The 23,719-nt window shown below is 40.8% G+C and overlaps 1 protein-coding gene across 3 annotated transcripts in view; it reads left to right on the top strand.

Annotated features, from left to right (window-relative positions):
• MET (MET proto-oncogene, receptor tyrosine kinase) overlaps nucleotides 1–23,719 on the top strand; it is a 91,300-nt gene that overhangs the window by 65,190 nt on the left and 2,391 nt on the right. For all 3 annotated transcript variants that reach the window (XM_080390997.1, XM_080390996.1, XM_080390998.1), the window contains exons 11-20: nucleotides 3,627–3,845; nucleotides 9,158–9,304; nucleotides 11,282–11,438; nucleotides 12,242–12,382; nucleotides 14,806–15,036; nucleotides 17,429–17,509; nucleotides 18,119–18,300; nucleotides 19,878–19,987; nucleotides 22,438–22,603; nucleotides 23,511–23,647. In XM_080390997.1, the coding sequence (XP_080247123.1) occupies nucleotides 3,627–3,845; nucleotides 9,158–9,304; nucleotides 11,282–11,438; nucleotides 12,242–12,382; nucleotides 14,806–15,036; nucleotides 17,429–17,509; nucleotides 18,119–18,300; nucleotides 19,878–19,987; nucleotides 22,438–22,603; nucleotides 23,511–23,647 (1,571 nt within the window). The remainder of the gene's footprint in view (nucleotides 1–3,626; nucleotides 3,846–9,157; nucleotides 9,305–11,281; nucleotides 11,439–12,241; nucleotides 12,383–14,805; nucleotides 15,037–17,428; nucleotides 17,510–18,118; nucleotides 18,301–19,877; nucleotides 19,988–22,437; nucleotides 22,604–23,510; nucleotides 23,648–23,719) is intronic.

Here is a 23,719-nt window from a genome sequence, read left to right on the forward strand (position 1 = left end):
TGAATTCTCATCTCTTTCTATTGAGAAATCATCCTTTGGCAAAGATGGTTGAAGAATCTCCTGGTCTGTCTTTAACCTCGTTCATCTTTCATTCCTCACTGGCAGTCCAAAAGTTTACTTTTTATGAAAGGACAAATTGGCCCTTTTCTCCCTTCTGACTGCTACAGATCCTGTAATATACATCCAGCTGCCCCTCTCTTACCTGGGTCAGCTGCTGGGAGACCTCTGGAGCTCAGAGATCCTTCCTCATACTTCTGCTGTTTTTCTATCAGCTGAAAAAAAAAATGAATTGGGCAGTGAAGTTCAGATTCTGTAGGTCAGGTTTGAATTAATTGCCTCAAGGGTCATATTTTACAAATGAAACAAGAATACATACCTTTAAGTGATGAGTCATGTTCATCGTGCAACGGATTATTATTCCCTTTGGGGAACAGTATTTACTTATGCTTGCAAAATGCTCCATAATTTTTACATCTTTTCTTCCTTATTGTCTTCAGATGTAGATTATAGTCACAAGAAGAATGTAGGCCTAGCTTTTAAAGTGAATGTATTTTAAAGCCTAATTAAATAAAAGTTAAAGGTGCTGGGTGATAGGCAGTATCTTAATTGAGAAGGCAATTTATTGAATTAGGGTTTTTTCCTTCTAGAGCCTCAATCCAATATTTCTTGAAAACTAAACCATCATATTCTTCAATTGTTAAAACCAATTTCAAGGGAAAAATGTCATGTCAAATCATGTACCAATAAGGGCATTGCAAATAAGATTTTTTGTGACCTTACCAATCAGTCACATTGCATCTCCTCCAAAGAGCATTATTAGATTTTTACCATTTTCTGAAAGCTGCTGCTTCAGAGACCAGCCTGATAAAGTAAAGTATCTGATTCTAATAGATAGCCACAAACAAAGTTATGAATACCACTGTTATTCATTTAAGGGATATCACTACTCTACAGTAGATAAAAAGTCTAATGAATTTACATTAATCAAATAAACATAATGATGACCTGACATATTTGGTTTCATAATTATATATGTATTAGTAATCCCTTTTTAGAATCTACACAATATGATAGATACCTTTACGAATATTCATATTTCATGGAAAAGTATGGCTTGATCATCCATTATACTAATGTTGCATCTTATTACCATACTGATTCAAATGAATTTCTAGATCCATGTGATATAGCAAAGCCTGAGATATGGTCAATGGTGTATAACAAGGTATTCAAAAGAGGAAGAATAGTCTAATACTGTAAGCAAATGAAGCGAAAATCTGCCTTGTCTTGCGTCCCACAGATTACCTTCTTGTCAAGGGGGATGCACAAATATTTTCTGCATTTGTGCTAGGAATCTAAACGGGCTGTTAGTTTCAGGGATGCAAGTCCCATTAGCATCACTGAGAGCTGCACCAAATTATTTAACTGAGTGCTGAACTTACAGCTCACAGACATGTAACCCTTGTAGTAGAGCTCTAAAACTCTAGTGTTTGGTTTCAGAGCCTTGAAAATGTTTCCCTTGGCGGATTCAAGCTTTCACAACATTATGCATAGAAACATGAATTGCTGTGGTGATAAGAAAAAGTGCTGATTTGTAGATAGCTAATTTCATCCCACTTTTCAAGCTAATGGGGGTATATAACTGATATAGCTTGAACAGTTATGTCACTGATTTGAAACAGCAAAATTACATTGCATTAATTTAGCATATTAGACAGAAATGTAAACTAATTTCACAGCTCCTTCAGGCAGCATTTTATAATGAGAACCAACTTAATTTGAAAAACTAAACAGAAAAATGTGTATTTTTTGGCCTCCTCTAGATGCACAAAGGTATTCAACAGCACTGTTGCTTTTCCAGGGAAATTTCTTGTAAAACAAATGTCAGATTTATGATGACTAGGAGCTAAGCCCCAACCCCATTGTTACCAGGGCACATGTTAGCCATTCTTATTTATATGTTTTTTTAAAGAAAGGTGTAATCTCTGCTGTCAGGCCCTGTTCAGGGAGTGTACACAGGCAGTGTGCAGGGAACTACTTACAGGAGGTTTATACAGCTGGAAGAGAAATACTTCTGTGGAGCTGAAGCAACTCTGTGGCAGAAGCCCTTCAACCGTAGCCACAGTAGGCAGCATGAAAGGGAGGCACAGAGAAGGGAGTACGTGATACAATCACAAAGAATCCACTCTGCGGTTTGTGTGGTGCTGCCCGGCACCCACCGTGCCTCCCATCGATGCTTGTAGATGTGCTGTTGACATTATAATCAAATTAGTCATGTAGAAACCTTCACAGTCAAGAGAGAGAAGCTGACCCTTCTAGAGCATCGTTGATCTAATTAAAGCTGTTTTCTAAAATGGATCAGATGAATCCCATTCTAGGTGATCCTGTTTCCCTCTGTTGACTATAAAGACAGTTTAGACATAACTCCAATGCAGGTGTCTGGATGCAGGCTGGATGAATCCTGACTGCATGAAGACTGTCTAAACTCAGCTTCAGATCAGGCTGCCTGCAAATCCCTTCTGTCCTTGCTTGGAACACAGCAGTCCTTTTAGGAAGGACGTGGCAGAGTGACCATGAGAGAGACCCTGACCCAGGGTCCAACTTGTATGTCTCTTGAGTCTGATCAAGGTGGTATGGGATAGAGGGAAGGACCCTGGCCAGACATCTCGCACTGGATCACACTCCCATGGCACAATGCATGCTTTGGCAGGTCTCCTGGAGTGTGGGTGCACCAGCAGGTTCCCCCCAGGAAGGACCGCCAGAGCAGGCCCTCACAAGGAATAACAGCAAAGTGAGGGGTAAGCGTGGCTTCATGCCTGTTGTCAGGCAGCTCGTGCACTGCACTGCAGGGCAAATATCTCCCTCCTGCTGGTCCAAGATGCAGTGTGAAGCACATCCTATGGTCGGCACTCCCAGGAGGGGCGTGCATGACACCTGTGTACCTGAGCACCAAATGCTGCACATCTGGGGCCTTACACATACACTTTTAGAAAGAAGATACACTTTCTGAGCTTTTGTGATTCAGAATGCCACGGTGGCTTTGGCTTTAAAGCAGTTTCTCACAGACTCCATAGTGCCTCTCTGGAAATACAGAAACTTAGCTACACTGTGGGTAAACAATGCTTTATTTCTGTTTTCTGCTATTTCAGTCAGATTCATTGGCCTTGTTTTTACCTTCTCTGGGCCCTTGCTATTGCTTTGGTAGCAGAAAAGGAAGAGAAATCCATGTGGCCATCACACTGACATAGGCTGGGTAAGCTGAATTACGGCTGCTCAGTACATCAGGCTAGCCTCCTGATGGTCCTTGGCTTTGGAAATCATTTTCCATTAATTATCTGCAAAATATTTACTTTAAAAGTGCTGTGAACAATCAGGCCAGGAAGCTTGTTTACTTGAACATTTCCTCAACAAGAGTGCAAACAGCATTGACATGAAGTTTTTGTACTTTTCTCCCAGCTCTAAATAAACGCTGTGTAGTACTGATCAGAATTTTGCTTTGGTTAAAGAAGAGCAAGACCTCTGGTGTTTATTTTTTCAATATATGTGTATTGTTAAAGAACAGTTACATTCATCAGTGACTTCCTATGCACGTACTTACTGCAGTTGCCTCTGTTTCTTTCTTACAGGCATGTAGCCACCGCTCTAGTTCAGAGATAATCTGCTGTACAACTCCTTCACTGAAAGCCTTCAACCTCCAACCACCCTTTGTAACCAAAGTGTTCTTTATTTTTGATGGTGTCAGCTCTTTGTTCTTTGATTTTGATTATGTAAATAATCCTGTATTTAAGCATTTTGAAAAGCCAGTGTTCATCTCAAGAGGCAACCAAAACGTTCTGGAAATCAAGGTAAGAAATGCTGAAGTAAGTTTTTCAATTATTTGCAAGCACGCAGCAGCATAGTGTATAACAGACATTTTGATGAAATGAAGGAAGCCCCAAGGAAGCAAGGGCAGAGAGAGCAGTGTGTTCAGTACTGCATGCACCCAAGCCCCCAGCTGTCGCCACTTAAAGGATGCAGATTTGAAAACAAAAATGCATACCAGGGTGGTTGTTGGCATCAGGTGGGGTGGGAGAGGGGTTTTCCTTATCCTCATGGGAGGACCATGCTGTGTCAGCTTCTGAGTGCGATATGCTGTGTCACCAGTTCAGGATTAATTGTGGCCAGCAGCTCAGAACCTGAAGTGGGTGGTCTCCATGCAAGTCCTGGCTCATGGTCTGTTACATGGGTTTGTGTCCTTCCTCATGAAAGATGTGGAGTTCTCTTTAGAAAGTGGCCTAGCAGCTATAGCTCTCTAGAGCTGAGGGAAACTCTGGCCTGTGCACAGAAGTCACTCATGAGGATCAGTCACCACTGTAGCCTAAATATTTATGGATTCGTGAAAAATGCAAAGTCAATGCTGAGCACCTCTTAAAAAAGCACTGAGAATAGCCTACACAGCAGTGAGGAACATCTGTTAGGAATTCAGGGCCCTTGCAAGCACAGGCTGCTATCTACTACAGTGCTGTGGAGAAAGCAAGAGTCTGATTTCTTAAAATCTAGTGCTTTTTTAAGTATCAAGCAGAAACAGTATAAATACAGGTATTCCTAATTTGCAATGAATATTTATGAAAAATTAGTATTATGTATGTGTAATTTATATAGAATATCTATAATTTATATAGAATACAATCTATAAAAAGTGCTTTATGGAAGAGAATCAGTCCTAATACTGGGGTCATCTCTTTGTGTAGCTTGTCCGTAGTTCTGTAAGCCAGAACTCTTTTCCCTTATGACAATCATGAAATCTTGAAGCCCTGAGGTCTTTGACTCCAAGATGGTCCAGTTGGGCGAGCTTCTGAGCTGCAGGAAATTAGAGGGTTCAGAGGTTCTGTCAGCCATGCTGAGTTGCAGTCAAACTCTGAATATTGACCTGTTTCCACAAAGTGTTTTGGGCAGATTCCAAAGAATAATCAATCTCTGATTTTTATTTTTTTTTGTTTTGTTTTTCTACTTGGAACTCTTGGCCATACAAGACATACTTTCCTCAGTGCAGAGCAATTCTCTTGTTCAGTTACAGAGGAACACTAGAAAGAGTTGTGTGCACGTCAGCGGCGAGCTGGGAATATGTATCTGCTGCATGGCTCAGTGCCTCAGTGCAGTGATAGCAGTGTTTTCCAGTATTTTCCAGGTCATGCATATCAACCGATTGGAAAGAAGACTAATTTGAGAAGAATCATAGAATAACTTAGATTGGAAGGAACCTCTAGAGGTCTTTGTAGTCTTTTGAGCCCTTGCTCAAAACAGGGCTAAGTTAAAAATTAGGTCAGGTTGCCTATGGCTTCATCCAGTTTGCCGGTATGTCTCTTGTTCTGTGGGGTTCAAAACGTGGCAAATTGCCCAGGTGTGGCCTTTCAAGTGCTGAGCAGAGGAGAACCATCCACCTCCAAGGTACTGTTTTTGCTGCTGCTGTTGGAGTATGTGCTGAGCCTTCATCACTACAATGGCACGCTGCTGCCTCATTTCACCTTGTGGTCCAGTGTTTCAGTCATTTTCTTAAATTTGATGTCATCTGAAAGGGCAAGGACAGTGCATCCTGTCCCTTTGTCCAGGTTGTCAATAAACCAGTATTTATCCCAGTATCAGCCACTGACAAATGCCACTTGTTAGACTCCTAAGCTTTGAGCTGATGGACCATCAGTTTTTCACTTGCCTTGTAGTCCATCCATCCTGTCCTTATAATCTCAATTTGTTTTCATTGCTAGGAGGGACTGTGTTGCAAACTGTGCTGAAATCAAGGTGAACACTGTCTGGTGCTCTCCCTTCATCTACAGAGCCAGTTATCTCTGCATAGAAGGCAATCAGGCTGCTCAGGCAAAGTGCACCCTGTGCGCAAAGGAAACCTGTGCTGGCTCTTCCCACATTCTTATCCTTCCTCTGCCTGGAAGTGCTTCCATAAGGACTTGCTCCATAATCTTTCCAGAGGCTGAGGGTTAAAAAAATAGTTGGTTTTTTTAACTCTCTTCTTTCTTTTACTCCTGAACTTTTTATTCTCCCTGAAGGAGAAGCCTTCCTGGTGGGAAGAAGACATTCAGATAAGAAAGGCTAGCTCAGAGCTGTCCCACTGACAACTGACCAAAGTCACAACTTTTTAGTATTGATGTCACCTGTAGTCATGGCACCCACGGCAGATGCTGTCTACCTAAGCCTAATGCCCTGGTTATTTCCTGGCAACCGACTGGAGAATAACATTAGAGAAAGCTGGTCTCCTAGAACAAAGCATGAACAAGCACCAATTTAACATATTCCACTAAATAGAATTAGTTATACTGGGATGCTTCTGTCAAAACAGCGAGGCAACTTTCAGAAATTATAGTCAGGAGCCAAAAGATCATTACAAGCCATATTGGCAAAACTTTTCCCTTGCCCTGTACCCGCATTCAAAAATACACACACAAGTTTACATCCCTCATGGTCATATTTTGTGCAGTAATTAAGCAAGCTCAGCATGAAATTAAATGGCAGCTTGCTTCAGTGAACAGTCTGTTCTACCAAACCAAAGTTCTTTTATCTTTTTCTTAATGAGTTTCAGAGGGGTGGAGGGAGCTTTTACCACGAGTTTTTCAATCAAACTAATCTAGTGTGACATATTTGGCTTCCATCAAATAACAGTGGGTACCAGTTGAAAGATTCTGTTTGGTTTCCCCTGATGACCATAAGATGTTTTTGTAAGAAAATGTTACACACAAGAAAGCATTAAGTCTTCTGTCTAAAACAGTCAGGGCACTGTGTGCCATGAATGCCAGCCCTTCTTGTCTTCAGTGCCAGCTCTTTTGTCTTCCACACTACCAAGCTTCTCAAGGTCCCACATCATCGCTGTCTGCCTCTGCCAAGTACATGGCTCTTCAGAGTCTCTCAGTGCCCACCGTACCCCAGTCAGAGGGGTCATGGCAGAGTGCCTTCAGGCACTTCTCTGCTTCAGCACCATGAAGACACCTCTGCAGAAGGGCTCCTGTCTCCCGCCAACACGGGAAGCTCTAGGGCCAGGAAACATTCTGGTGTTTCACTGTTGGGGACAACCGAAGACCTGAGTCTGCTGAAGAGGACCACACATTCTTTATAAGACAATCTTAAGGAACTCTTCTTATCTCTTTGTTGGTCACTCTCTTTTCCATCTTCCACGTTGCACATAAAATGATGTTGCTTTCAGTATCTGATCCAAGAGAATGCAATATGGAAACTGGGATTTCTGAGCAAGCTGCAGTGGAAGCTGTGCAGCCGCAGTAACTCCTCATTCTTCCCAAGTCCACCCGGTCTGCTTAAGAACCTCAAGAATTCTTCTGACACCAATCTCAAAATTTCCATGCCTGGCTTTGTGGTCCTTCTACTGCTTCTAGAATTTACCCCAGATTATTCCCATCTCTCTACATTTTTGAGGTAGTTGATCTATCAGATTGGTTTGCGACAGCTGCTCAGCCCAGTAACGAGCTTCTCCAGCTTGTGTGCAAGGGCATTGCTCAGCAAGAAGCGAGTAATATGCATTTTAAAATAGGAAATAGTTTCCCCGTTCTCACAGAAGCCGGTTTCTTCCTCTTCTTAAAATGGTAGTCAAATTTTGGTGGTCCTGAGAAGAGCAAAACCACTGCTGAGTTTTGAAACTCTTAATACATTGAGATACTATAGTGAATATATTTGAAACTACATTATATGAATGGTAACATAATGGTAATGGTAGTAAGTAAAAGTTACTATCTTCATTATAACTGGCAAAGGACCAACTTAGGAAACATCAGTATGATTTCCCCCCCCCCCCCCCCCCCTTTAGGATAAGTATCAGCTTTGGTGGAAAAAAAATTTAGAAATTGTTTTTAAAAAATCTTAAGATTCAGTGTAGAAGGAAAAGAGGCCACTCACCCATGCTCTCCAGGATAATATATTTATCCTGAAGGTGGAAAACTCGAATTCAAGTCTTTTGAGGTACACCGTTCAAAGGAAAGATTTGAACCTGAATAGCTCACAATATGCAGCAAGCCTCCATAGTAATAAACCATAAACAGTCAGTCACATGCTTCCTGGTACAGCAAACAGAATGGCTCCAAGTAGACAGAAGATAGAGTGCAAAATGGACTGCTTTGGCCAAAAATTAAAAAGCATTTACCTGAGGTGTGGCTTTACCAGTCAAAATAGGACATTAAACTGGCTCTCCCGTATGTTTCTTTAAATCTTCCCAGGGTTCTGTCTGATTCTGCAGCAGACCTAAAACATATGCCAGAGTAAGATATTTTGCCCCTCAGAATGGGATTCTACTTTTATTTCCAGTGTACGAGGCCTTGCAGCAGTGTCAGCCACGATGCCTTCCTCCCTTCTCGTGAAGAGCTCCCAGATCAGCCCGCATAAATAGCCTTTATTAGTGTTACTCCCCATCCTCCCTTCTCCCTTTTTAATCCTGCTTAGGGTGCTTGTCCTTTCATCTTAAGCTGGGCTGTACACAGGGTAGGGCAGCTTCTTAAATACTGATGCACTCCTGAGCACAAAAGATCATGAACTTGGCCTTTGGACACTACTATCACAACAGCAGAGGGAGTAATATTTCCTCCAAGTCTGGGAGGTGGAAGCAGGTTTTCTGAGTAGGGAGTGCACTTTTCATGCTGTCATCTTTACCAGGGTTTGTTCCTTTTTGGTCTGTGGAACCTGATTTTAACAGATTTTTGCTTGTTTATGATTATAATTAAATAGTTCTTTTTGAAAACTTCGCTCCTGCTACCCTAACCACTTGCAAAACAAAATGTTTGAGATGCCTTTACTTTAAACATAATATAATGCCAGTTTTATATAAACAGCATCACATAATGCATCCTTTCTTGTGCAAAAATCTAAACAGGACCAATAGGTTTTATCCCTCAGACTTTTACATTTTTAGAAGTCTGCATGGGCTGTATGAGTATTAGTGACAGCAGATCTTATCTGTAAACTTTATCATCACCCTGTGGCCTGTCTGTCAAACTCCTGTTTACATGAAAAAAACCCGATACATGCTATTGACAGGGCAATGTAAATTTGCATTAGTCTTTTATTTCACAATTGTTTTTCCATTAAAAACATTTTCCAAGGTAATAAAAGGATTTCTCCCTAACTTTTATGAGATGGTTATGTAATGTGAAATTGATTTTTTTTTTCCAAGGGAAATTACATTGATTCAGAAGCTGTTAAAGGAGAAGTGCTAAAAGTTGGAAATAAAAGCTGCGAAAACCTCCTCCTGCAGTCAGAATCAATTCTGTGTACGGTTCCCAGCGATCTCCTGAAATCCAATAGTGAGCTGAACATAGAGGTGAGGCAGCTACACCACACATGAGATATTAATGCAATTTTTATTATCATTCACAAGGTCGCTATTGAACCTATGAACTTTAAATTTAAGCCTAAGCCTGTGTTTACAGAGATATCCCTATCTCTGTTTGAGATGGAAATTTATAAAAAATAATTATCATCATTGTTGTTGTTACCTGTTTGTGCAGAGACTTTCTGGAGCCTTAGGCACAAAAATAAAATCATGGTTATTAATCCAAACACAAAGGAACCATACGGGGAGGAACGGGAAGGTATAATGGAGTAGGTTTAATCTGGAGTTCACAAGCCCTTATTTCAGCAAAAAATTCTGCTGCAGTCAAGAGGATCAGATCCTTTCTGAAAGATTTTTTGGTCTGCTTTTTGTAATTTCCTTTCAATTCTTCTTGTAAGATGCAGACACTTAGAATAAATGTTTGAGTTCCACTATTGTTCTAAAGGTGGTTTCACTAGAGTCATTCCGAGTACTACTGCGAATTTAAATTGTAGACACTTTTGACCTACTGACTCATAGAATAAGACACAAATCTTTCAGTATCTTGATGGGGGTTTTGTAAATATAAAAAAAGGAAAATCACAGTGGAATGGGATTACTTTTAAACTCTGAAATCTGCTTGTCATGTACTCGATTCACTGAAAACAGCGGAAACTTTGGCAGTCATGTAAGTGTGATTAAGATCAAAGTCTATGTAAGCTCTTTGGAGCAGGGACCACCTATTTTTTTCTATGTCTTTATGACATTCATCTCAATAGGATCCTGGTCTGTAAATGGTAGTCCTATGTGCTACTGCAATCTAAGTAAATAGTAATAACTAATTTGATTTACTAATTCAGTAAATATTAATCTATTTTAAAATTAATTTCTTTTGAAAAGTACAGATTAAATTTCTTAGGTGAATCAGGCAACCTATAAAATTAGATGCAGCTCTCCTTTTAGTGTATCTGTTTCCCGGACCTGTAAATGCCTAGTTTCATGTAATACTTGTGCACATGTTGCATTCTGTACTGTTTGTATTTTTCGTATACAACCAGGACTGGCACTATATTCAGTCAGTTCTGCTAAATGATGTTTCCTTAACCTCTAAGAAACAGATATGCGTGACGTATTTCATATGTAGAAAAGAACACAACATAAAGGGGTTAAATAAGGTTTCTGCTTGTTTACTGGCAAGGAGCCTCAGAAACTGCAGTCTGCCCAGCGAAGAAGAAAATTTGCTCTTTTGACGGGCAAATCCATCATTACAGTACCCAGAGGAATGAATTCCACAGGAGGAAGAGAAAAGATGGCCAAGTGCATTCTGACTAACAGAGCTAGTACCGTGTGACCTAAAACGGTTTTTCCCTGGTAGCTGCTTGGTGTTTGTTTGGGTGTTGGTTTTGGGGGTTGTTTGTTTGTTTGGTTTTGTTTCTTTAAACTGTTGACAAGCAAGAAGCTGGCAAGGGACAGGCTCACGTGACCTTGGGAACTGAAATGCAGGCATGCTGTCAACAGAGAGGGAGTTTGATGTTACAGCATATTTATGCCAGAAGGACACATATTAAAGACTTTTGGGCAATTTTTTAACATCCATTTCAGCCCATATAACCATAAGCCCATACATTTCTGTGCACCATTTCAGCAAAAGTATGAATTTAGTATTTTAAATTAACATCTGGTAGCAGTGGGACCCTGTTATCCAGAGTGCATGCGTGAGTGTGTGCTGTGTGCATGGTGTAGCACGTACATAGCTGTGTCACTAGCAGAGCTCTTGAAGGCATGTAATGAAACATAAAAATGTACATCTGCTTTCACGTACACCGATATAACGATGTCTCTACTCCCAGTGTCTTATCACAGTACAGCATTACAAAATCAAGATTTAATACATATGGGACATATCAGCTTATACTTTAGCACTAATATTCTACTTCTTGCTTGTCTTTTGAAATCATCACACTATTTTTTCTGTGTTTTTTTCAGTGGAAGCAAGAAGTTTTGTCAACAGTTATTGGAAAAGTGCTGATCCGGCAAGATCAGAATTTCACGGGACTAATTGCTGGAGTTGTTTCAACATCACTTTTAATTTTTATCTTATTGGTGTTTTTCCTCTGGAGAAGGAAGAAGAAACAAATTAAAGGTCTATCATAGTCGACTTCATCAAATAATTCTGTTATTATATCTTAGATTTTAAAAACTGACATCCATTTATGCTTTCCTTAACTGCTGTTCAATGTCCTGTTGTAACCTGTCAGCAGAGGTTTCACAATCAAGTGCAATGTTTAGTTGAGTTTTGGCCCTTGGCTCTTGCCTGAGCTGGGTGAAGGGCCACACTATGCCTAAAGGGGAAGGATTTCGGAGGAACTCTGAGCTATGTAGAAAACTTAGTAACTCCTCTTCCCCAGTCAGCCTTGGAAGAGGGAATGAGTCAATGACATGTGTGGAATCACAAGTACTTCAGCTTCATCCAGTTGCCTTGTAGTCCTCTAGGCTGTGCCTAGTTTGTGCAAGACACAGAGCGCTGCAGCGGCTGGTCTTCTGTCCACCCGGATCAGGGTGCCTCCCCTCCGGCCCCCATGTCTGGGTTTCCTTCGAGTGAGAACTGCTGCACTACGCAAGGGGGGAGGAGGAGGGGAGCTAATACACAACCAGGTCTTGTTCTGATACAATATCACGGTCAGATCATGAAGCTGGCCCCGGAGGCTTCAAAGCTCATTTGGATCTTCCAGTGTAGCCAAGAGTGGGGCTTTAACACAAGTCACAGCAAATCTTGTGCTGTACAAATAGCGCAAGTTCAGGTCTTGCACATGTCTGCCTCAGCAACAGCCCAACCCTCTTCCCAGCAGAGCAGAACATCTAAACTGAAATAAATACCTAAATGAATGTTGGCACACAATAAACACAAGGGTTTTCTCATACTGTCTTTCTCTCCCTCCCCTTCAGATCTGGGAAGTGACCTAGTGCGCTATGATGGCAGGGTGCACACTCCTCACCTGGACAGGCTGGTGAGCGCGAGGAGTGTAAGTCCAACGACAGAAATGGTTTCAAGCGAATCTGTAGATTACAGATCAACTTTTCTAGAAGGTACACCTCTATTATGAATCTGTATGGATGATATTTTATACATCTTGCTTTTCATATGTCTTCAGATGATAGCTGTTGTGATCAATATCTTAATTTCATTTTCTCATCTGGTTTGTCTGTGTCTGCATTGTTTGGGATTTTCATGTGTTTACAGGCTTACTATTTGAACTGAGCTTCTCAGGTGCTTCCCAAGATTAAGGTGCAAAGGATTTTTACTTTTACTCAGGTTGGAGCAATATATAAAATGCTGTTAGTGAAAATTCTCTGTAAGTATGCTCCACAGTTTATTAGGAGCTAGTGGGTAGAATGATTTTGTGTTATCATAAGGTCCATCACACCATGCACAAATCCACTCTGAAAAAAGCGATTTTAAGGATAGCATCGAGTGGGTGTAGGTTTAGCGTGTCTCAGTGAGTTCATACAGTCATGGTAAAGCAGTTCTGTCAGCTCAACATGGGACATGGAGATTTGTAAACTGATATTCTTTTGTCCGTTCATGCACCTCCTATAAAATGGCACACTGTGTGATGCAGAAATGCTGATTTTAAAAATTAAGCTAAAGGGGGTGTGAAAACTGTCACAAATTGAGTGGAGGTCCACGTGTGCTGAGATGTCAGTCTTAGAAAACATGCTGTTCATTTTCAGACCTGTGGGCATGACGGAAGAATAACCCTATGCTGAATAGATTTTTGTGCCATACATCACCATTTTAGCAAGGGTATTCATTCTCCAGATCACTCTGCTGCACTTACCACACCACTTCAGGCTGAACGTGGCCAAGATGTGTGGAGACCATGTTCTGTGATTACCATTAAAGAGTCTTTAACTGTTAGAAGTTACCATATGATATTTGAGATACCACAGATATTTGTTGGTCTTGGTGTAGACATAGTCTTGTACTGTTTCAGGTGCTGCCATTACAACTCAATAGAAATCGCTCCAAATCCTTATTCCACCTTGGTAATGCCCAGTCGTGGAGCTGTTTGAGAGCCAGGCCTGTTCCAAGCTTCCTTTATGATTCTTTAATTGCTGCTGCCAGCTTGCACAGGAAGTTTCTTGATTGAAAGATTCCCAAAGGAAAAGCAAAGCCTGTGCCACTGGTTAGAAGGGAAAGTGCTACATGAGACAAAACTATGCAGAGATCCTTGGTGGAAGGTAAATCTGCAGTGGTCCTGGGGCCAGTGTGCACCAGCAAAGCACAGCCGAGAGTGCACCCAGGAAGGTGTGTTCACTTAATGTTCCTGTAGGAATGTTTACATCAATTACTGTCAAAGAATAAAGTGACAGGAACATTAGAAAACATGCAGATCTACATGCAGCAGCTGTAAAAATTATTTTGCAACCATGACTAGGGTATTTTACCATGATTTTTAAATAGATATTTGCCCTTGGTGACCTAAATATGGCTTAGTAAATGCAAGAGTTTGTATTTTTGCCTCTAGATAGAGCAGCACCGAGTTTTTCTTGGCACCTGGAGTGATAACAGCACTATATAAAAATTTCCCAAGTTTTATACATAAATATATAAAGCATGTCTGTACAACATCTTTTACTCTTTGTGATAAAATATCTGATAATTTCTGTTGTTAAATTTATTCCTTTTTTTTTTCTTTTTGACCCTGGGCTAAATTCTGCTCATTGACTCCACAGCAATCATTACAGACTGAAATTGGTGTCAATTAAACTTAGTTCTTTGATTCTATTACACAAAATACTAGGAAAAAATCTTTTCAACGAAAGCAGTTTAAAATACCTGAACAACATGCTGTTGACAAAAATAATTTTCTCAAATAAATGCTCCTTGCTTGACTGAAACATTTTTATTTCTGCTATTCTAAATCAGCTGGCTCATGTTATTTTCATGAGTAGCACTAACTGTATTATCTTCAGCAGTTACAGGATATGAATCACCTTTAGGCATTTCCCTGGTTGAATATTTACCATTGGATAAATATAGCTAGTCACCAGCAGTTTAGAAACCTTCATGAAATGCAGAGTTCCCTACCAGATTAGAATACGACAATAATAAAAGGTTTCAGGGTTTTAATTGTTCACTACTTCCTCCTCCCATATTGCTGTAATTTTTCCATTTTACTCTTGTTACTCCCAATTACTAGAAATGCTATAACCTACACTTGGCAAGAAGTTACAAGGCTTCGTTCCATCCCCTCAGAAAAGTGGAAGTTCTGCCATTTACTTTCATAAAAGTAGGGCTGAGGCAGGCCTAAGTTTCTAGTGACATGGTTTTCCTGGAGTTTGGCAGATCAGCAGTGCATATTTTCATTTTTCCTTTGTGACCAAAACTTCTGCAACGCCAAGCCGCTTCCAAACTGATAAAATCAAACCTTGCTTACCAAAGCAATAAAACTCTCAGTTTTCCAAGAAGTCTGAAAGGATTGTAACGGTTTCTGTTCATCTTGCAGATCAGTTTCCAAGCATGTCTCAGAATGGATCGTGCAGACCTGCCCAGTATCCTCACTCTGACCTCTCCCCGATTCTGTCTAGCGGAGACTCAGATTTAGCCAGTCCACTTCTCCAAACTAATGTCCACATTGACATCAGTGCCTTAAATCCTGACCTGGTCAAAGAAGTGCAGCATGTGGTTATTGGTGCTGACAGCCTGATTGTGCACTTCAGCGAAGTAATAGGAAGAGGTAGGTACTGCAACTCTTACCTTACCAACTGCTCTTCTTTTTTGTACGCCCTTTCATTATAAACCATTCTGAATAAGGTGTCTGCCTGGAGGTTTTTCAAGCCTTTTACCTCTTTACAGGACTGCGTCCCATGCACCAAATCAAGGGGGGGAACCAAGGGGCTCTTGAGGTCAGGTGACAGGTTCTGCATTTGATCAGTTGGAGAAGACACCAAGAGGGTGGAGAGTCTGCCAATTAATAGGGCTCCTTTGAACTCAGAGATTTGCTGGTTCCCCCTCAACTGCCTCACTCTTACCCTTTTCTAGGCTACAGAAAAGCTCAGCCAGGGCTTCTGATCCATGAGGCTGTGGTGGAGAAGTGAGGCTGTGATGGAGGAGTGAGGCTGCCACAGAATACTGCACAAGACTAAGGCACACCTCTAATGGCAGGGTATGCCAAAGCAGGGGCACCAGCCATCTTAAACTCAGAGCCTGAGAGCTGGCAGGATCACTACACAACACAGAAAGTTCCAGCAGTCACTAGGGCATTCATTCCCCATGGGCTAGGTGAAATGCACACACTCCTTTTCCCTCCGCGTGTTTCCCCCAGCTCTGAGAACACTGTTTGTTTCCTCTTACCAGACTCTGTTCCCCCTCATTCCCCTCTCATCCCAGCTGCAGTAATGCATAGCTCCTGATTCACTTCCCCTTATTTTTATCCCTGATATAGCAAGCCCCCTATTTTTCTCAGTTTCTTCCATCATTCCTATCCCTCTGCATCTCCATAAGCAGGTTCCCTCCTTTCATAGCCCGAGCCAGCATTTGTTAGGGGCATTTATTAAACTCTGTACTGTTGAGTACCTATTAGTAACCCAAGTAGAAGCTGGATTTTCAGTACTTCTGCAGATCATGCGCGAGAGATCTCTTGTTGCATATCAGAATACTGATAAAAAATTGGCTATAAATGATATTCCTAATGCCTCTTCTGCAGGAAAATAGCCACAAATCAGTCAGTGTGTTTCCCTTCCATGTATTACACTTCATCATCCCCAAAGCAAGGGTGGGCCTTTTTCTTTTCTTTCTTGTTTCAGAAAAGTCCAAGTAATTTCCCATTTTTTAAATGTTGAAAAACATCAGAAAGACACCAATTAACCATTTTTAATTTTCTCCTCCTCTCTGATAACTAGAAATCAGCCAAACTGCAAAATATTTTAGACACACCCAATCCAAGCTTTAGGATTTGTGCCCAGGCTCCAAACAATCTGTGGTCTGATGGGATTTTAGTTGCTTTTATAAAACAAACTTTGTATTAACTTTACCCAAGCCAAAAGCAAAGCCAACTGGGCTCTGACCAGCACTTTTGACTGGAACCTAGTAGAATTAAGCAGATAGTCTTGTTCTCTGCAGAGCTTACACTTGACAAAAATCTACTTGGCTTTCTAATTGAAAAATGTAAGTATTTTAAAAGTGTCCAGTAAATAGTACATCTGTGAACTAAAGCCCCTAGTACCTGTACATAATTTGATTTGAACAAATTAATGTCTGGAGCTCAAAGTTCTCTGTATCCCGAACAGGTCAACCTGACTTCTCATAGCAGGTTTCCCCATAGTAGCGTTCTACAGACTACCCCATTTGCTTGGTAGAAAAGCACAGGATCAGGAAGGATTTCTGTGTCCCTGGCAGTCTATGTCACTGCTTAGACCATGAGAAAGAAGGCAAATTTTGCTTCTCATCTTTTAGTGACATTTCACTCTCTGAACTAGGCCCTAGCAGAGACCATAGACTGCTGCCTAGTGACGTGGTCAGTCTGTGATCAGTAGTTCATGTTCATAGCCAACACACCACTTTTGATACTTAACATTTTCCACGGAATAGCAAGACCCAAGAGACTGTAAGCTCACAGTGACCCTCCTTTTGCAACTTCCCACTGAAAGTGCAACAACGCTGTGCACCAACAATTGAGTGGACCACTTGGCATGGGCTTGCAGACCACTGGCAACGACTGATCCAGGGGTCATGTCAGCTCCTAACTGCTCCCTTGTCCCTTCCAGTGGCCTCTTTTGACATCTGTGTCACAGGAGAGTATGGTGGGAATGGTCTGACATGGTTTTTGTGTGCATAGTCATTACAAGAACATGAAGCAGTTGTGGCATCAGCCTTGTCATTATTTGTACTCTCCATCTAGGTCAAGAAATATCACTTACACTGCAAATAGAGTTTTCATTTTATGTAATGACGGTTTTATGTAAAGGTAGTTTTATGTGTTAGTTATGAAGTATACGTTACAAGCGTTGGGAATTGGACAGAAATGGAGTGCGATCACTTTCTTAAAGCATAATTGCTACCCAGTGGAAAAAAAAAAAAAAAAGCTATTTTTACCTATTAAAACTAATCTTGCTCATGTTTTCACACAGGACATTTTGGGTGTGTGTACCATGGGACATTGCTGGATAATGATGGCAGGAAAATTCATTGTGCTGTGAAGTCACTGAATAGTGAGTTACGTGTTTAATAGTGAGACGTTACCGTAATTCCAAAGATAACTGGGGTGAACTAATTAATTACAGTGAAGTATGCTCACAAATAAAGATTTCTAGTTGCAGCTGGATCAGATTTATCTCTAGAGCAGTTCCAATTACTTTAGATTACAATGAGGCACCGGTATATATTTGTACTTCAAATGAAATACCCATATATTTCATTTACAAAGAAAAGGACACGGGAAAATGAGGGAAAGGCAGTGTCACTTCTTATTCTGCTGACTACTGAAGATTTGGGTTTGGAAGTTAATTTGCTTAAGAGTGGGCAAAGCTGCTGGAAAAACATGAAGAGACTATAACATTTATTAAAGGCTTTACTCAAGTGTTGTTATTCAGTTCTAAATAATTCATAGTAAGAAAAAGAGAAATGGAATTAAAATCACCAACTCTATTTGGTCATGGTAACAAAATGGATGCACATAACCTAGTTGTAATGTGGGAGATGGGGAGATTGTTTGTAACTTCTCATTATCACTTTGTTGTGCAATGACATGCTGTACAGAAATGAGCAGTAGTTTGTTTGGGTTTCTTTTAATTAACTCATTTTATTACTGGATTTCTCAGGGATTACAGACCTGGAAGAAGTAGCTCAGTTTCTGAAAGAAGGAATAATAATGAAAGATTTCACTCATCCCAACGTTCTCTCACTCCTGGGAATCTGTTTGCCCAGTGAAGGATCCCCCTTAGTCGTTCTTCCATACATGAAACACGGAGATCTTCGAAACTTCATTAGGAATGAGACTCATGTAAGTACATGGTGAGGTCTACCAAATGGTAATTCAGGTCTAGCCACGCCCTGCTCCAACACCACAGGTTATAAGCTCTGATAATTACATTATGTCTATAACTTGCTGTTGTTACTACACCTTAACCTTTAGCACTTGCTTAGGCTGGCACGGAGCCCAACCACAGTGCTGCCACTCCTTCCCTTCCCCCTCAAATTCCTCTCTAGAATGTTTCCCAGAAATTATCAGCAATAAGTATTTCTCATTTCCCATCCATAAGCCTCTTTATAAACAAATGTGTTTATGAGATCTAAGTCAAGGGGCCCAACCATCTGCTAGTTTAAACTGGCATGTCTCCGTTGACTTCAGCACAACTGTGCCAGTCATCAACATCTGCTCTTCCAACTCCTAGGTGAGGGATCTTCGGGTACAGCTAGTGTCACAGCCCCATTATTATCAATAATTTTTCTTCTTATAAGAAAGAAAACCAGCAATTGTTATACAGACTGTGAGTACTCTATTGTCAGAGATTTTCCCCATTTCCATTGAAAGACTGCAGACTTCTCAAACGCCTCGCTGCTTTCTCGCAACCCTGAGACCACAGGCCTTGCCTCAGGTAGTGTAAGCCCACCTTATGCTGTAGTATTTCACCCATTTCACAGCGCTAGGACAGTATAAAGTGACTTCTCAGCCAACAGGATTTTGCCCCTGCCTGTGTGGCAATCAACAATAGCCAGTATAATTAAAATAAAAAAAATGCATTGTGACACATTGTTGGGGGAGTTAAGCTTTCTGAGTAGGGACCTCTTCCCTTCTCAGCTTCTTTCATTCTACAAATCCCTTGTCTGTGAATAGTGCCATGGCCCTTCCTGAAATAAATAGAATAATGACCACAACTGAACGAGATTGTTGCACAGAAGAAAATTATATGGAGGAATTTCAACAACACAAAAATCTGTGGGAGTTCACTATTACATAACAAGTCGTGCTGCTGGATAAAAGAATTACAGGTTTATCTTTATACTTATTTTAATAATTTAACATTTTCAGTAAGGTCTTACTTTGCAGACCCCCAGAAAGAGTTACCAGTCTTTGCGGAAAATCTTCCTCTGGTAACTGCTAAGGTTGCATTTACCTTTTCTATGGCATCATACTGATGACAGCTTGCACTTATTTTGCCTCAAATAGGACTCTCTCCTTTCTTGATCATTTCCAGCTGTTGAGCTCCAAGTTCATAGTTAGCACCTTCTGCTGAGTTACATGCTATTACTCTTAAGTTCACAAATGTGAATTTTGTGTATCAGCTGTGATGCTGAGGTTTCAGCATACTGTTCCACTTCCCCAGCCCAGGTCATGCTGCTTATGCTGCAAACTCTGCTCTTCTGGAGTCTTGTCAGCGTTTTTGATTTCTTAAAGTGTGTTTCCTCACTGGAGGTAAGAACTTGACCTGAACTTACACCAGTTTTACTACAAGTATCAACCTGTCTTGACCATTCTGGTGGCAAGATAGGTGTGTCAAAAACTGAGAGTCACAACAAAAAACAGTCTGCTCCTTGGGTTTCTGCATTCATTGTATCACAAATGTTTGTATTTTACAGAACCCAACAGTAAAAGATTTAATTGGATTTGGCCTTCAGGTTGCAAAAGGGATGAAATACCTTGCAAGCAAAAAGTTTGTCCATAGAGACTTGGCAGCAAGAAACTGTATGTAAGTACAGACATCTAATTCCAGCCAATTTTATCACACTATTCTGTGTCAGACAGTGGAATAAGATAAATGAAAGTTTCCAGGATTATTCTTTTTTAGTCAAAATAGGGTGGTTCTTTCACTGTTCCATAGTTATACTGATGTTTGTCTTGCATACTGATGAGCTACTCAGCTTGCTAATGGCTCATTTCTTACACATAAGCTTTTTTGAGTGTGGGAAATAAGGAAAGCTGAGGTGAAAGCGTAGCCACTCAAAACCATTGGTTAGACAGTTTAAAAGGCATCTCCTAAGGGAAGTTAAACTGCTGTTGTCTCAACTTGCTGTGCTTCCACCCAACCTCTTCAGAAGCAGCCCGTCGCTGCTGCCACGCCTAGCAGGAGGGAGAGGAACACAGGGGAATTTTGTGAGAAAAACAGAAACACAAAGAAACACCAGTGAGACCTCCTGACAGTAATCTTTAAGTACATAACTATGAGCTTACTTTGGCTCAATTGCACACACAAATTAACATTAAAAAATCAGAGCATGCAAAGAATCTTACTAGTGTCTGGGTAGCCAGACAGTTCAGTTCACACAGAGACTGATACAGGAGTTGCTGATACTATTATGCAGATTCATCACCTATGCTGTGAATTAATGAGGAACAGGATTAAACATTAGAGTTTATTTTTAGCATATCATGATCTGAAGCTCTGGCTGCAAAAAGGTTGTTTACCTGTGACATCATATTTCTCAGTGTTTTTTTCAAAGGATGCACACTGGTGCACCTGAACAGTCTCTGAAAAATAATGTTTGCTTACAGCTGCTGGTTGTTTTAAGGGAGGAAAAAAGCTGCAAGCAACATGATTTTCAGGTTTCCTAAGAAGAAAGGAATTGGGTTACTGGATAAAAGTCCTGGTTCATCTAATCAAAGTCCAAGTAGTGGCAACAGGATATTTCTCTGGCCTACTGTCTCTTCCTTGGGTGAGGAGGGAACAAATGTCAGGATGTCTCACATTGCCAACTGAATGGCTGTGTTTCTATGTGGCAAGAATCACAGAAGCACAACCCTTGCCACAATGGCAGTGTCCATCAGAAAGGAAGCCAGGATGCAGATACAGTTCCCATGGGCTCTTGACTCTGTTCCACTATCCTGGAAGAGGTGCAGGAAGCTGCTATGGCAAATTGTCCCCTGTTACCCCATCGAAGTTCCCTCCTACGCCCTTCCCTACCCCGTTATTGGCAATGGTTTAGTTATTACATGAGTAAAAACAGCGGATCATTGTGTGCCTTTCAGAGGGACTTCAACAGGCCAGATTGCTATCCAGGCAGAGACCTCGTAAATTCAAGACAGGGGAATGCCACATGTAGAGGCTGAAAGAGACAGGATTGTTTAGCCTGGAGAAGGCAGCGGGGTGATATCCATGTGTATAAATACCTAATATGGTGAAGTAAAGAAGATAAAGGCAGATTCTTCTTAGCGGTACCCAGGGACAGGCCAAGAGGCAGTGGGCACAAACTGAAATAGAGAAAATTGCATTTAAACATAGAAAGAAATGCTCTTGCTGTAGGGGTGACTGGACACTGGCACAGGTTGCCCAGAGAGCTTCTGGAGTCTCTGTTCTTCCAGACGTTCAAAACCCCACTGGTCATAGTCCTGGGCATCCTGCAGTAGCTGACCCTACTTTGGGCAGGAGAGGTGGTGGTGAACTAGATGATCTTCAGAGGTCCCTTCCAACCTCACCCATTCTGTGATTGTGTGATTCTGTAAAGAATCCCGAAAGCAGATGTTTGCTGTGGCTAGGTCTGCACATATAATGAGGGGTAGGCTTAGGCATAGCTACATCTGTTTTCTGACAATGAGACAGCTTGTCGGGACAAACACCAAGCATAGGAGGAGCACAGCTAGGGAGATCTTCTGGTATGGCTGAGCTGTAATCCCAGAAGAACTTACCTTATATCACCATTCTTTCCCAGTCCAGATGCCAAACGCATCCTTAGTTACAGGACTACGCTACTATATAGTCACTGAGATAATGATGGGTCCTTCCTTATCAAAACTGAGAGTGAATAGAAAAGGGAATGCCTTGACTTGGAAATAAAAATCAGAAGTTTCTAAGGGTATGGATGAAGAAACAGCTGTGGGAGAAATGATGTAACACTCAATCAGGATGTGTAGGCTATTAGCAAAAATCCTTTAATACAGAGCAATTGCTTTAAAAGAACTGTAATTCAGATTATATTATCAAAAGAGTATCAGTAATTTCCTGAGTTCATTAACTGTGTTAAATGGGTGTCAAATATACTTTGCTGCACTTTTTGTTTCACTGTTACATTAGTTAATAGATCCAAGATAAAGTACTGTTTTCCGAAGTTCCAGTCTCAAAAATGCAAGTCACTCGTTATAATCCACCATCACTGTAAATCTCGCCTGCTCAGTTGCAGATAATACTTTTTGTCATTTCTCTAGGTTGGATGAAAAATTCACTGTCAAGGTTGCTGATTTTGGTCTTGCTAGAGATGTCTACGATAAGGAATACTACAGTGTGCACAATAAAACAGGAGCTAAACTGCCAGTGAAATGGATGGCTTTAGAAAGCTTACAAACTCAGAAGTTCACAACAAAGTCAGATGTGGTAACATACAAACATATTTGTATCACACGTTAATTTCTCTTATCTTGCCTGAGGCATCTCTCTACCATTTAACGAATGGACTTACTCTAACCCAAAACTTTGATTTGAATCAAACTTTAGTTCACATAAGAGACTGTTCCTACATCCAAAAAGGGTATTTGTCCCAGTCACAAAGCAGTAAGTTGTTAACCTGATGATCTATTACTGTTACTGCTCAGGAAAGAATTAGGAGTTTAATCCCACTCCAAGGGAAACTAAGGACATTCCAAGAAGCCAAGCTGGAGCTGAACCCTGCTATAGGAGGGGCTCTGGAAAGCTTGACAAAACAGGTTAACTTTGAGACTCATAAAATTTAATAGTTCTGAAAAAGACTTTATTTGCTTTATAAATACTTACCGACTGCCTACAGCAATCTCAAGTATTACCTGGCCTTTTAGGAACAAAAAAAAATGTAAGATGAAGTCATTAGTTGGCTGGATCACTTTTTATTTTAGCTCTCCTTTCAATCCAGATTCAAATTAGCCTGTGATGCATAGAATTTTCACCATGTGTATTCTCTTCAGTATGTATTTACACAGGGTTAGTCAGATCATCAGCTCATGTAAATTGGCAGAGCTCCATTAACCTCAAAAGAGGTCTGCCAATTTATGCCAGCTAAGTAGCAGGCCTATGGGCTTTTATTTTCTTTCATTTACTTAGTTGAGTTTCTCCGGCTGCAATTTAAGTGGCTCCTCAAGTCCCTACAGCATTTATTAGCCCACTTAAAAGAAAGCTGAATGCAGTAAAATAACTTTTCAAAGGGAAAATCCATGCATTTGAACGCTTAAATCTGTCAAAAAGTCTTCTAAAAATGGAATGTAAAGCCCTCCAACCCTATAACTTATTATTTATTTCTTTGTTTTCTTAGTGGTCTTTTGGTGTCTTGTTATGGGAACTTATGACAAGAGGGGCACCACCTTATCCTGATGTAAATTCTTTTGATATAACTGTTTACTTATTACAAGGAAGAAGGCTGCTACAACCTGAATACTGCCCCGACCCACTGTAAGTAAATAGTTCGCAAAGCTTTCTGCAAATACTGCTGATATTCTGATATTATAGTAAGTGAGACTGTTG

This window comes from Falco punctatus (assembly GCF_963210335.1).
Source record: "Falco punctatus genome assembly, chromosome: 6".
Taxonomy (NCBI): Eukaryota; Metazoa; Chordata; class Aves; order Falconiformes; family Falconidae; genus Falco; species Falco punctatus.